The sequence below is a fragment of the Anolis carolinensis genome, chromosome 1 (assembly GCF_035594765.1).
Source record: "Anolis carolinensis isolate JA03-04 chromosome 1, rAnoCar3.1.pri, whole genome shotgun sequence".
Taxonomy (NCBI): Eukaryota; Metazoa; Chordata; class Lepidosauria; order Squamata; family Dactyloidae; genus Anolis; species Anolis carolinensis.
The window spans coordinates 235476054-235491601 of record NC_085841.1 but is presented as its reverse complement, the minus strand read 5'-3'; the positions used below and the strand labels follow the sequence as shown (position 1 = coordinate 235491601).

At 43.7% G+C, this 15548-nt stretch overlaps 1 protein-coding gene across 1 annotated transcript in view; it reads right to left on the bottom strand.

The window, feature by feature from the left end:
• Positions 1–14262, bottom strand: part of osbp (oxysterol binding protein) — a 41676-nt gene extending 27414 nt beyond the window's left edge. Inside the window, exons 1-2 of the mRNA XM_008112280.2 lie at positions 13789–14262; positions 3815–4023 (exon numbers count right to left, since the gene is read on the bottom strand). Of these exons, the coding sequence (XP_008110487.2) occupies positions 3815–4023; positions 13789–14132 (553 nt within the window). The 5' untranslated portion in view covers positions 14133–14262. The remainder of the gene's footprint in view (positions 1–3814; positions 4024–13788) is intronic.
• Positions 14263–15548: the final 1286 nt, after the last annotated feature.

Genomic DNA, 15548 nt, shown 5'->3' with positions numbered 1-15548 from the left:
AACCTGGTGGGATGACTCCCATCACTGGAATTTAACCATTGAGGGCTATAACCTCTTTCACAGAAATAGAACAAAGGGGAGAGGAGGGGGAGTAGCTTTATATGTCAAAAACAGTTACGTTGCAGAAGAAATGCAAGACTGTAATCCGGGAAACCAGCTTGAAAGCATCTGGATAAGAATCAAGGGAACCGGGACTCAAAAAGATCTTGTCGTGGGTGTCTACTACAGACCTCCGAGTCAGGATGAAGGACTTGATGAAGCCTTCTGTCAACAGCTGACCAAACAGGCACAAAGAAGAGATATAGTAGTCATGGGCGATTTCAATTATCCCGATATCTGCTGGAAAACAAACTCAGCCAAGAGTACAAAGTCCAACAAATTCCTCACTTGCCTTGCAGATAATTTTATGGCCCAGAAGGTAGAAGAGGCAACAAGGGGATCAGCAACTCTTGATCTAATATTAACAAATGTGGAAGACCTGATCAATACAGTTGAAGTGGTTGGATCCTTAGGGGCAAGTGACCATGTGCTCCTGCAGTTTGCAATACAAAGGAATGCTGAAACTAAGACAAGTCAAACACGCATTCTGGACTTTAAGAGAGGTGACTTCCAAAAAATGAAGGAATTACTGAGCGGCATTCCATGGACGCCGATATTAAAAAACAAGGGAGTTAAGGATGGATGGGAGTTTTTCAAAAGTGAAATACTCAAGGCGCAAATGCAAACAGTGCCAACAAAGAAGAAAAATAAGACAAGTGCAAAGAAGCCAGAATGGATGTCCAAAGAACTTCTAACTGAACTAAAGCTCAAAAGTGACATGCACAAGAAGTGGAAAAGGGGAGAAATCACCAAAGAAGAATTCAAACGTATAGCCAACACCTGTAGGGAAAAGGTTCGCAAGGCTAAAGCGCAAAATGAGCTCAGGCTTGCCAGGGACATAAAAAACAACAAAAAAGGCTTTTTTGCTTACGTTGGTAGAAAAAGGAAGAAAAAGGAGGCGATAGGGCCATTGCAAGGAGAAGATGGGGTGATGGCGACAGGGGACAGGGAAAAGGCAGAACTACTTAATGCCTTCTTTGCCTCGGTCTTCTCAGAAAAAGAAAGCCATCTTCAACCTCAGCAACACGGAATGGACGAAGGATTGGGGGAAATCCAACCCCAAATAGGGAAACAAGTTGTCCAGGAACACTTGGTCTCTCTAAACGAATTCAAGTCCCCAGGGCCAGATCAGCTACATCCAAGAGTACTGAAGGAACTAGCGGAAATTATTTCAGAACCACTGGCAATTATCTTCGAGAGTTCTTGGAGAACGGGAGAAGTCCCAGCAGATTGGAGGAGGGCGAATGTGGTCCTTATCTTCAAGAAGGGAAAAAAGAACGACCCAAACAATTACCGTCCGGTCAGCCTCACATCAATACCAGGCAAAATTCTGGAAAAGATCATTAAGGAAGTGGTCTGCGAACACTTAGAAACAAATGCGGTCATTGCTAATAGTCAACACGGATTTACCAAAAACAAGTCATGCCAGACTAATCTGATCTCTTTTTTCGATAGAGTTACGAGTTGGGTCGATACAGGGAATGCTGTGGATGTAGCGTACCTGGATTTCAGTAAGGCCTTCGACAAAGTCCCCCACGACCTTCTGGCAAACAAACTAGTAAAATGTGGGCTGGACAAAACTACGGTTAGGTGGATCTGTAATTGGCTAAGCGAACGAACCCAAAGGGTGCTCACCAATACGTCGTCTTCATCATGGAAAGAAGTGACAAGTGGAGTGCCGCAGGGCTCCGTCCTGGGCCCGGTTCTGTTCAACATCTTTATTAACGACTTAGACGAAGGGTTAGAAGGCACGATCATCAAGTTTGCAGATGACACAAAACTAGGAGGGATAGCTAACACTCCAGAAGACAGGAGCAGAATTCAAAACGATCTTGACAGACTAGAGAGATGGGCCAAAACTAACAAAATGAAGTTCAACAGGGACAAATGCAAGATACTTCACTTCGGCAGAAAAAATGGAAATCAAAGATACAGAATGGGGGACGCCTGGCTTGACAGCAGTGTGTGCGAAAAAGACCTTGGAGTCCTCGTGGACAACAAGTTAAACATGAGCCAACAATGTGATGCGGCTGCTAAAAAAGCCAATGGGATTCTGGCCTGCATCAATAGGGGAATAGCGTCTAGATCCAGGGAAGTTATGCTCCCCCTCTATTCTGCCTTGGTCAGACCACACCTGGAATACTGTGTCCAATTTTGGGCACCACAGTTGAAGGGAGATGTTGACAAGCTGGAAAGCGTCCAGAGGAGGGCGACTAAAATGATTAAGGGTCTGGAGAACAAGCCCTATGAGGAGCGGCTTAAAGAGCTGGGCATGTTTAGCCTGGAGAAGAGAAGGCTGAGAGGAGACATGATAGCCATGTACAAATACGTGAAGGGAAGTCATAGGGAAGAGGGAGCAAGCTTGTTTTCTGCTGCCCTGCAGACTAGGACACGGAACAATGGCTTCAAACTACAGGAAAGGAGATTCCACCTGAACATCAGGAAGAACTTCCTCACTGTGAGAGCTGTTCGACAGTGGAACTCTCTCCCCGGGGCCGTGGTGGAGGCTCCTTCCTTGGAGGCTTTTAAGCAGAGGCTGGATGGCCATCTGTCGGGGGTGCTTTGAATGCGATTTCCTGCTTCTTAGCAGGGGGTTGGACTAGATGGCCCATGTGGTCTCTTCCAACTCTACTATTCTATGATTCTATGATTCTATGATTCTATGAAAACATTCACAGATTTTTTAGTTCAGGAGTTACTGAGTTACACTGGGTGGATTAATCTTCCATTTACTAAGCACAATTGATTGGGAACTACTGAAACGTGATTTTGTCCTGGAAAATAGGAACTGAGAAGTCTGATACATAAAAATAGAATCTCAATTTTTCAGAAGCCCCAGGTGGCCTCCTGTCTTGGTATGTCACATAAATGAGTCAAAGGACAGTGAAGAGTTTGTCTGAGTAACAAACATTTGGTGTTTGGAAGTAAACCTTGCCGCAGGGAACTGGAACTCTAAATAGGATGAGCAGGGTAATTGGAAAAGATGGTCAGTCATATTCACAGCAGGCTTAGAACAGACTGGGTCTCTGTAGGTCTTCCTGAACACCTCTCTCTCTCTCTCTCTCTCTCTCTCTCTCTCTCTCTCTATATATATATATATATATATATATATATATATATATATATAGTATGGGGTTTCAACTCTTTTACAAATACAGTATAAATATTTGTACACATTTTCAAAATTAGTACAATTAAGAATTACACATGGATACATTTAGGTTGTACTTATTAAAAAGGTAAGTGATACACAAGTTTCAACTTATGAATGCTGCCTACCAAAGGAAGACCCAATATGACAAATATACAAGAAATATGACAGAAGAGAAGAAGACCTACCCTTGCTGGCCTACTGAGATCTCTATTTTGTTGCTTTGTGCTTTCACATTAACTCCCAACTTATGGAAGTCCATCATAGGGTTTTCTTGGCCAGTTTTGTTTAGAGGTTTGCCACTGCCTTCCTCTTAGGCTGGGAGAATGTGACGTCTTCAAGGTTTCCATGCCTGTGTGTGGATTTAAACCCTGGTCTCCCAGCATCCTCATCCAACACTAAAGCACTATACTACACTGGCTCTCTGAGAGAGCTATTTGGTGTTTTCCACAGCATCATGAACTTATCACCTGTTCTCTGACTTCCCCATTCACTTGAGAGTCCCCTTTCAGAATAAGTTCCCTGCCCATTTCTCCCTCACTCCATATGTGTCTTGTCTCTTACCTGATTCTGCCAGCATCTTGACAGCTTTAGCCTTAGCCAACTCCAGGGCTGTGACCCAACGCTGCCTCTCAACCTCAGAGCTGGCCTTCAGGTGGTATGTCTGTGCCCCTCCATTGGAAATAATAAAGTTGCAGGAGTCCTCCACGGTGATGTTAGCTGTGGCCAGGTTTATAGTTCCACGGCAAGTGTGTCGCATCTCTGCTTTTGACCTGTAGGCAACAGGAAATGCACAAGAGAATGAACAAGCCAATGTTAAAGATTTAATCTAAGAAAGAATAAAGAGAGAGAAAAGATCCCATCTCTTCGCTTGCTGTGTCCCCTCTTTCTTAGGCAAGGGGTAAGACGGATAAACTACTGGCTTATATTCAACTAGTCTCATCCTGCTTTGATTCATGTAGAATTTTGACAGTGAAATAGAGAAAGGGGATTTTCACTAGTCCCTCCTCCTCATGTTCCCCACTTCCAATACTATTTAGAATGGTTCCCCAGCCTCCAGAACATGGGCTGTAGAAAAGAGAAACCACATCCCTCCTCATTCTACTGATGGAAAACTGTAATTCATTAAAGAATATTTCATCAGTGGACTGATAACTTGGATATAGCCCAACTGTGCTCACATAATGGAGACATAGTTTGTTACTATTCTCACATGAAGGTCACAATCCAAATATTTTCCTGGATACAGACCACCTGATATGAGGACATCAAAAAAATAAAAAGTATCAGATGAAAGCCAAAAAGACAGGTTTCTGGTTCTTGAAACTAGGTCTTGAAGCAAGCAATGTGCAGGATTTTTTTCTCCAAATGAATGCTTCAAAACCAGAAAAGGATGAGTCAGGGATTAATTTCCAGTTGATGTGAATAATGATGGTAGCACTACTTATTTAACTCACAATGTGTTCTATTGTCTCTCTTGCACATACCTCCAATTTTCTAATATTTTCAAACATTTTTCCAGTATCCTATTTTCAGTAATATTTGCATGGTGCTGTTTGAATTATCAAATTATTTCCTTTTCTCTCTCTTAGTCCTCCCAACAACCTCGCCTTTAACACTGAATTTGCCCTACAGAATCACTTCGTATACAGAAAACTAAGCCTCAAGGTGGGTTCTATCTTAATCTCCCCTGACTTAATTGCTTTTTTTTGTACCAGGCAATTGTTCCCTTCCACATGACAGCAAATAATTACTTCCATGAGGAGCGCCCGGTGGAGTAGTGGGTTAAAGCCTTGTGACTTGAAGGTTGGGCTGCTGATCTGCAAGCTGCCAGGTTTGAATCCCACCCAGGGAGAGCGCGGATGAGCTCCCTCTATCAGCTCCAGCTCCATGCGGGGACATGAGAGAAGCCTCCCACAAGGATGGTAAAACATCAAAACATCTGGGCGTCCCCTGGGCAACCTCCTTGCAGACGGCCAATTCTCTCACTCCAGAAGCGACTTGCAGTTTCTCAAGTCGCTCCTGACACGGAAAAAAAGCCTACTCCCATCACCCCTTTGTACTGATCACTTTGTATACAGTTGATCGGAGCTAGAGTGCAACAACTAGAGGACCATGTTTTCCAGCCCTGGTATAGAAATCCCCTCTCTCCTATGGAGAAGATTTAATTATATGGAACACTCCCTTTGAGGTCTGAAATAGCATAGTCCAGGATGGGGCAAATTTCTGAAGCACCTCTTTGTGCCTTAGATCAGTGCTTCTCAAATTAATTGTTGTGGATGACCAGTAACTGTTTTTTTCCAGTGTACAAAGGACAAGCACTATATTTCTGTTCATTGACAAAAACCATTTGGTTCTTATCCAGAAATTTCTCAGAGATCAGCAACCAATGGTTTTGGGATCAACAACCCCTTTGAATTGCAGTTTTGGATTACACTACTGGGCACCAACATTTTCAACTTCAAACACTCTTCCCACTCCCATATCCTCGAAGTAAATCATTTAGTTTGTCTAATCAATGTATGGAAATCACACATATATTTTGGACAAAGTCATAAGCACTCTGACCCTTAGGTTGGTAAATTATTAAATGAAACTGAAAAGTCAGTGAGCAAGTTACTTGCCAGTATTCTTTCCAATGCTGCCATATACTAAAATGGTAATGATAATAACAACACTTCGGAGGAAGGGGGGGAGGCCACTTTCTCTACCATTCAAAATAGGATTTCCCAGGCTGAGCTGGCCCCTGGAGTGGGTGCAGCCTCCCCTCACTGACTGTGATCAGTACCAGCAGGCATTTCTATTAATAGGGCAATCTCTTGAACTTCATAGAACTGCCTGATAATTTCAACAAGCCTGCTGTCCTAACCACACACGCAGAGTGGACAGACCAGATGGCAGGGGATTTTACATTCAATATTGAGACACAGCCAGGGTTGTGTTTGGGGGCGTTAAACCCAGAATCAGACAGATTAATGCTCATAATATGCACAGCGAAAGTGCTGGGCTTCCAAGAAAAGAATTCACAGAGATGTGTGCACATCCAGGCACTTGTACACATAGTCTCCAGAAATGTGACACTTGTCTATCTGCCCATTTATACCTGAGTTTTGTTCACTAAGGGGGTTCACATGAGCATCAAGGTACTTCCCCAACAAAGAGAAAGTGAAAAATTTGGTGCATCCATAACTCAAGGTCTCTTTTATACTTCACAAATACAGAACTTTGGTACCACTTTAAATATCATGGCTGCATTCTATGGAATGACAGAATGTGTCGGTTTAGGAAGCATTTAGAATTCTTTGTCAAATGTTAAGTAGTATTGCAGCAAAATATTTATTCCATTCAAATTTCCATTCCAAATTTCAAAACTGAGCATTTTTTTTCTCTTGCAATGAATGAAATGAAATGTGGGATTCATAGCCTCTGAAGGTGAGAGACAGAATTTGGTGCAATGTCCACACATATTTCAGCTGTACTTGAATTGGAGATCCTCTCCAACGGCAAACAAGAGCATATTTGCATTTTTGTATCTATATATCCATGTATATACCCTTCATATAGCATAAATATGCTTGTCTAAGTAGACATTTCCAGAGCTTTTCGTCTCATGAGAGCCTTATGTTGGTGAGGCAGTTGGAATTTGACGAATACCTTCATATTCAACTAGGTCACCATTCATCTCAGTCCCCGCCGTTCTCAAAACCCCAATGACCAAGGCTGCATTGTTTCCCTGCCAGATTTACAGAAATAACTTGCAGTGCTTTCAGACTAATGTTCACCCAACTTTATGCTGCTCCCAGCTTGAGATGAGAACAAAGTTCCCTGTTTATTGATCTGGTACAAGGCAGAGCCATCTCCTTTCTGCTGTAAAGCTGAGCAACACCTAGGTAAGAGCTGGCACACAAGGCATGTGTCATTTTGTAGAGGTCGCTGTGTTTTTGTTTCTCCCCAGTGTCCTCCTGAGTCTGGACAAAAAGAAACTGGCCATTTCCTCCTCCTTGCAGGCTGAGCCCATGGGGAAATATGAGCCTCTGCTGCCAGCTATTCTTATCCTCCCGAGTCTAGTTACTTTATGAATAATACAGACCAAGTTACAAGAGTGTGGCTAACAAGCAAGTCTTTTTTGCCTGGTTTAGGGATAGTTCTTTAAAAATTCATTTTTTTCTGCTTGGAAATGAAATGGAATGCCCTTAATACAGTCCCAGGGCACTTATGTGGTGAAAAATTCCCAAGTAACTGTGTCCCATTTCTGATACTCTTTAGGAATCTTCACTAGGAAACAGCACCAACAGCTAGATTTTGTTTGATAAAAGGAAGAGTCATAAATGGATGGTGCCAATAATATATTCTCAGAGTGAGTACAGTAGGAGATTAATACATATTACAAAAATATAACATACTCACAGCAGTGGTTAATAAAAGGATGCAGATTGGCATCCACGGTTTATGTATTATCAGCGGGATTCACTTGTGTCACAGCAGTGATTCCCATGTAGTTCAAGGACCCCTGAGGATAACTGGTGCTATGCGAAAGTTGCTATTTTAGTTCTCCTTGGATGTTTACACTACTATAAAGCCACTAACGCTCACAGATTTTCCTCAATATACTGTATATACACATTAGGAGGTAAAGGTTTGACACCCTTAGATTCAGAAAGTAGTGAAAATTGTTACTATTATAGCATTTTACCTCACAAAATTTATTTTTATTATCAAATATACAACTGAAGCTAGAGACTGCTAAAACCTCTTTAAATGGAATTGCTAAATTTCACGCAATAGCACTGACAAAATGTTACAAGACAGAGCAAACTGTACATTCAGTCAATACATCAGTATTTCCAAGCGTGTCAGGGAACTGATATTTAAAGCAGACTAGAATACCAATGGTGTAGCAATAAATAAGTACAGACATGGCAACATTACAATTGGCTCACATGTCAACTTCCAAACAAGGATATTCAGGCACTAAGAGCTCATTGAAATACTTTCAGCATTCTCAAAAAGTACAGTTCCCAAAATCTTTTGCAGGAAAATCATGCCAGCTAAGCCAGTAAAATGTTAACTAGCTATCCTCCATTTCTATGAAACCCTTTAATTTTGGGAGGAGAAGACAACAAACCTGGTCATCTAAGAGAACAATTCTACATATATCCAATTCATCATGCTAACATATTTCCAAAATTATAATAGCTGTAATAGAATATAGTCCATACAGGACAACCAAACCTGGCAGATATAAAGAAATGTACAATACAATGGAAGTGCTATACTATCATATACACAGGAAAAAGCACTACCTCATGCTAACTGGAAGGACCTAAGAAGGCAAACCTTATTCACAAAGATGGCCAAGAATCAGCTGAGCCAACACTCTGTGTTGAACCCAGACTTCACCTCGTTGAAAGATGCTGGAAACTACTATCCTTAGTATTCTATAACTTAGTGTACTATAACTTAGTGTACTATAACTTAGTGTTCATGCGGCCTGCCCTTGTTATATTGCTTTCTTGACTTTGTGTTGTACTGTACATTATTATCTATTGTATTGTTTAATTGTATTATGATATGTTGTTTTTATATTTTGTTATATTGTATTGTCCTGGGCATGGCCCCATGTAAGCCGCCCCAAGTCCCCATTGGGGAGATGGTGGCGGGGTATAAATAAAGTTTTATTATTATTATTATTATTATTATTATTATTATTATTATCCTGGTCCTGGAGTAACTGGCCTATCATAGTGTATGTGTCTCTGAGTTGGGAGAAGTTTGGTTCTACCATAACGCGTTTCCTCCCTCAGCCCACTGATCTCTAGTTTTATTGCTAGCTGATTTCAATTGTTAGATCTCTCTACCAACTGGCTTCTATGATCTGCCAGGAGGCCGTTTCATCCAGCACAAGAGCCCTCTACTTATGCCTAACCCCTTGATAGATACAACATCTTCAGTTTTTCAGTATGTCTGAGATATCAGAGCTAATTAACCAAGCACAAGAGAAAAAGGTGAAGATTAAGAAGGAAAGTCCAGGGGGGGTGGGAGAGAGAGGATAAGATGCTATGAGAGAATGGCAGCAGTACTTTTTGATGGTTAAGTGAAAAGCAAGCTTTCTCCTAAGCTTAATGAAATATCTTCCTTGAAATCTGGAACCTGATAGGGAATGAAGAGCAGATCTTTATAATTTTTATTTTTACTTTCAGAAGGGTAGCCATACCAATCTGGTGTAACAAACACAACAAAAAGCCATGTGCACCTTGTGAGTAACAGATATATCTGATGTTGTGATGTACTTTCAAGTTGACTTTGGCTTACAAAAACTTTGATCAAGGTTTTCTTAATAAGATTTGTGTAAAGATTTACCACCGCCTTCCTCTAATGTTGAGATGGTGTGACTTGACCAGGGTTACTCAGTGGGTCTCCATGAATATGGATTCAAATCCTGGTCTCTCACATTTCAAATACAGCAGGTAAGCATCCAAAGAAGGCAAAGGCCAGTAGCAGGTGGACAATTACTGCTAGTAACTGTGAAGGAAAAGATTTCTGCTTCTCCTCTAGCAGTGTGCTTTGCAGAAATATTTTATTAGCTTTTCTTATAATGTTGGTCATGGAGGAAAGGCTCAGCCTGGTAGCAGGCTTTTTATTTGTTTGGCAGGCTAGGATGTTTGGTAGGATAATTTACAAGGCCTATTTATTATGACAAAAACCTTTGTTGACTACAGTAGAGATGAGTCCAATGATGTACAACACTGAGCTGGAAGTGGGACATATATATCTATGAACAGGAGAGAAGAGTTTCTATAAGTATACTTCACACTGCCTGTCTTCAAAATGGAAAGAGATAGTCATTAATTCTCATATTATTTATGTTTCCCACCTCTTTGTGATGAATAAAAAAGATATATAAGCAAAGTCTAGGAAAAAGAGTGAACCTAGTCTCTCTCTCTCTTTAAAAAAATGAGAATAATTCTATTTGATTTCATAATTTAGTTTTTTAAATTCAGTATGCCACCCTGACTTGAGAAACTGCAAGTCACTTCTGGTATGAGAGAATTGGCCATCTACAACAGTGGTTCTCAACCTGGGGCCCCCAGATGTTATAGAATCATAGAATAGTAGAGTTGGAAGAGACCTCATGGGCCATCCAGTCCAACCCCCTGCCAAGAAGCAGGAAATCGCATTCAAAGCACCCCCAATGTTTTTGGCCTACAACTACCAGCTTACTAGCTGTTAGGATTTCTAGGAGTTGAAGGCCAAAAACATCTGGGGACCCCAGGTTGAGAACCACTGGTCTACAAGGACATTGCCCAGGGGATGCCCGGATGTTTAATATTTTACCATTATGACAGACGGAAGCTCACCCCACTCACTGGATTCTGACAGCCGACCTTTTGGTCAGCAGTCCTGCCAGCATAAGGTTTTAACCCATTGCGTCACTGTGGATGCCTCCCTGACTGATAACACCAAATGATTAAAAGTAAACAGAAGAAATTTGTGTCAATAAAGCAACATTCCTGGAATAATACTTGTTCTCTGTTTGGTCTGCTGCTTGGCAGTCCTTCGGTTTTATGACTGGAATACAGATAAGTGAAGTGTGCTTCATTATTCACACAGACGTTAATATACAGGCTGAATGGACATAAGATTTGGAAGAAATGAAGAAAAAATGTGGGGGATAAAAACTAATATTTATGTATAAGAACATGAATGGAGCAGGCCACACAGCACTGAATGTTATGTAGGGCTCTTGAAAGAAAGATTCTGCATACTGAGAAATATTTGTACTTGGATTAGCAAAAATGCCCCAAGAAGTTGCTGAATCGCCTAAACACAATGTCTTGGGGAACCACAGCTTAAAGGAAAAAGTAATACTCGTAGAACTTTTTTTTAAGACTATAGTCTAGCCTTTTAAAAAAGGTCTTAGGTTGATATTATATATATTAGGTTGATATTATATACATGGATGGGATAAATCTGCAAAATAGATATGGAACATACGCAAAATAGACTAAGATAGCAGCAGTGCCATAAAAGGTATGTATTCCCAAGGTCTAGACCAGTGGTTCTCAATCTGTGGGGGTCCCCAGATGTTTTGGCCTACAACTCCCAGAAATCCCAGCCAGTTTACCAGCTGTTAGCATTTCTGGGAGTTGACAGCCAAAACATCTGGGGACCCACAGGTTGAGAACCACTGGTCTAAACTATAACTTTCCCAGTACTAAACTGTTTGTGATACCCTGTTTTATGGGGTGGGGACACATTCACAAATGACTTGTGATCCCTACCTCAGGGATCATATCTGCAGGGCTACCATCTTCTCATTATACACAAGATGTCAAATAAAGCTCACAAATCTCAGAAATAGCCAAAAACCTCTGAGATGATGCTCCTTCCCAACTGCTCATTGCTACTGGCATTGGCTACAGCATGCAGCCACAAAAGGATGCTCTAGCTGTGTTGCAAAGGAGGCTGATCTGCCAGAACAAAGCTAGCTTTTGGACAGCTTAAGAAGAACAAAGTGAAGAAACAATAGAAGATTATAAGCAGCTGAATGGAAAGCAAAAGGGGAAGAAAGAGTATGTGAGAGAACATGTGGACATAAATATGTGGAAAATAGGTATGCTTAACTTGGAGAAGAGAAGGTTGCGAAAGGACATCATAGTCATGTTTAAATATTTGAAAGGATGTCACGCTATGGAAGGGCAAGTTTTTTTCTGCTGCTCTAGAGACTAGGAGACAATGGATTCAAATTGCAGGAGAAAAGATTCCACCTAAACATTAGAAAGAACTTCCTGACAGTAAGTGCTGCTGGTGATGGAGTTTCCTTTTCAGGAGGTTTTTAAACAGGCTGGATGGACACCTTCCAGGAGCGTTTTGATTGTGTACTCCTACATAACAGAATGAGATTGGACTGGGTAGCCCATGAGATCTCTTCCAACATTATATTTCTATGTGCAGAAGAAAAGGAAAATCATACATGGGGATGATTGGTGGTTCTGAAACTTTCCAATGTGGAGGAGCAACACTTCTTGTCTCCCAATGTGCCAGGGATCAGCAGCATTGTGTTTGTGCCCAATACCTGCAACTGTTTATTTCCACCCTGGAGGCTCACCAGGGGTCACCCTGCCAGTGCCTTGGAGGAACCACCACTCAGAGGAGCACACAATGCAGACATGAGGGAGATGCTTGGATCCAGGGTGCAAATTCTACCCAGGGGCATCTATAGTGCAGAATTAACGCAATGTGTTGTTAAAGGCTTTCATGGCAGGAATCACTGGGTTGCTGTGAGTTTTCCAGGCTGTATAGCCATGTTCCAGAAACATTCTTTCCTGATGTGTCACCTGTGTCTATGGCAGGCATCCTCAAAGATTGTGAGGTCTGCTGGAAACTAGGCAAGTGGGGTTTATATACCTGTACTGAATGTGCATTGAATGTGGTTTTCCTGCTTCTTGGCAGGGGGTTGGACTGGATGGCCCACAAGGTCCCTTCCAACTCTATGATTCTATACTAGAGATGTGCATGAAAAAATTTCCTTCGTTTCCTTCATGCTATTGTTTCAACCATTCATCTACACAAAACGAATGACGACTTTTTCGTAGGAAACGAGAGGCGAGACAACAATGAAAGCCATCATGCTTGCTTTAATTTTCTTTTCGTTTCAGCCCCATAACAATAAGCAGGTACTGACAGAGGGCTGCTTTCCCATTACATCTGATGTGAGCCAATGGGTCTTACTAATAATATTAATATATATATATTAATAACGATAGCTACTCTGCGACTCTAAGCTGAGTCTGGGAGAGGAGTGCCTCCCCATGACAGCTGATGTGTGCCAATGGGTGTTAATAATAATATTATTATTAATAACAGTAGTACTTTGGAGAAGACCCAGTTTGTTGAGGCACCAGCCTTCTTATGCAGAGAAGGCCAAAGGTAGGCATGGGCAAACCTGGGCTCTCCAGGTGTTTTGGACTTCAACTCTCACAATTCCTAGCAGCCTACTGTTAGGAATTGTGTGAGTTGAAGTCCAAAACACCTGGAGGACACAAGTCTGCCCATGCCTGGCCAAAGGACTTGTAAAACTACGGTTCCCATAATGCCATAGCATTGAGCATTATGCGGGGACATGAGAGAAGCCTCCCACAAGGATGGTAAAAACATCAAAACATCCGGGAGTCCGCTGAGCAACGTCCTTGCAGACGGCCAATTCTCTCACACCAGAAGCGACTCTGGTTGCTCCTGACACGAAAAAAAATAGCATTGAGCCATGGAGGGGATCAAAATGAATCCATTGCGCCTGCCTTGGTGCCACGTGGCAGGACAAGGGAAGGCACAGAGCTCCCTTGGCGAGACTGTCGTCGTCCCCCTTAAAACCCCAACCAGGTGCTCTTGACCCGAAGAGAAAGGGCAAAGCTTTTGACATCAGGGGGAGGGGGGGCTGAGAGACCTCTCTGAGGCGCCGTGGGCGGGGCTTAGGCGCAGAGGGGGCGTTCCCGGCCTTTGCCCCTCCTTCCCACCACCTCTAGGAGGCGTGGCCTCACCTGTAGTAACTCAGGAGCCCGTTGCTCAGCACGAACCAGCGCCGCTGATAGCCTTTGATGTAATTGGTCCATTTGAAAAGCCACCCCTCGCGCGCCGCTCCGGAAGTGGAGCCGCCTGCGCCGGAAACGGAAGCCGAGGTGCCCCCTGGAGCTGCGGGCACCCCCCCGGGGCCCAGCGTCCCTCCGCCGCCGCCTCCTCCTCCTCCTCCGTCGCCGCTGCTTCTTCCTCCTCCAGGCCCAGGCGAGGGCAGCGGCGTGGCTGGGCCTTGTCCTGAGGCGATGGGGCCGCTCGCTCCGCCAGGCGCCGCCGCCGCCGCCGTCGTCCCAGGGCCCAGTCCCGACATGGCGCCGCCAAGCAGCAGCAGCAAGGGCAGAGGCAAGCCCGAGCCCGCTCTGCCAACGGGAGAAGAGGAGCCGCCGGAGGCTGAGCACCTCCCTCCCTCCCTGCCCCCGCAACGGTACGCGTAGCGCCGTCACCCGGGCCCGCCCCTTCGGCGGCAATCACCAATGCGGGCGCTGCATCCCCGACTGGCACCAGCCCCGGCCCTGCTATTGGTTCAAAAAGGCCACAAGGGGTGGGACAGGCTCGTTGATTGGTTCGTCGTGCGCTGTCATTCCTATCGCCGGCTCCCCCCTCCTCCGACTGTTCCTCTTATTGGCCTTTCCTCCCGTCATCTATGGTGACTGGCAGAAAGTCTAAGAGGCGGGGCGGGTCCTCTGACGTCATTGTAGAATGGGAGCTCAGCTGGTGAGGCATGAATGACATTCGGAGTGTGTGTGAGTCAGGAAAGAAGGGAGAGGAAGGAGAACCAATGACATTCTACCCTTCAAGCCTTAGAGCAGTGGTTCTCAACCTGGGGTCCCCAGATGTTTTGGCCTTCAACTCCCAGAAATCGTAACAGCTGGTAAACTGGCTGGGATTTCTGGGAGCTGTAGGCCAAAACACCTGGGGACCCACAGGTTGAGAACCACTGACTTAGAGCGACCCTATCTCTCTAACACAGGTATGGACAAACTGGAGAGCCCAAGTTTACCCATGCCTTCTCTGAGATTAGAGATGAGTCAAAACTAACCGAATGAACTTCAACAGAGACAAATGCAAGCTACTCCGCTTAGGCAGGAAAAATGAAATGCAAAGGTACAGAATGGGGGATGCCTGGCTCAATAGCCCTGTGTGTGAAAAGGATCTTGGAATCATCCTGGACAAGTCAAACATGAGCCAACAATGCGATGCGGCAGCTTAAAAGGCCAATGGGATTTTGGCCTGCATAAAAAGGAGTGTAGTGTCTAAATCCAGGGAAGTCATGCTATCCCTCTTTATACCTTGGTCAGAACACACCTGGACTCACACTGTGTCCAATTCTGGACGCTGCAATTGAAGGGAGATGTTGACAAGCTGAAATGTGTCCAGAGGAGGGCGACTAAAATTATCAAAGATCTGGAGAACAAGCCCTGTGAGGAGCTGCCTAAAGAGCTGGGCATGTTTAGCCTGCAGAAGAGAAGTCTGAGAGGAGACATGATAGCCATATACAAATACGTGAGGGGAAGCCATAGGGAGGAGGGAGCAAGCTTGTTTTCTGCTGCCCTGCAGACTAGGACATAGAAAACTGGCTTCAAACTACAGGGAAGGAGATTCCACTTGAACATTAGGAAGAACTTCCTCCCTGTGAGAGTTATTCATCAGTGGAACTCTCTGCCCTGGGCTGTGGTGGAGGCTCCTTTGGAGGCTTTTAAGCAGAGGCTGGATAGCCATATGTCGG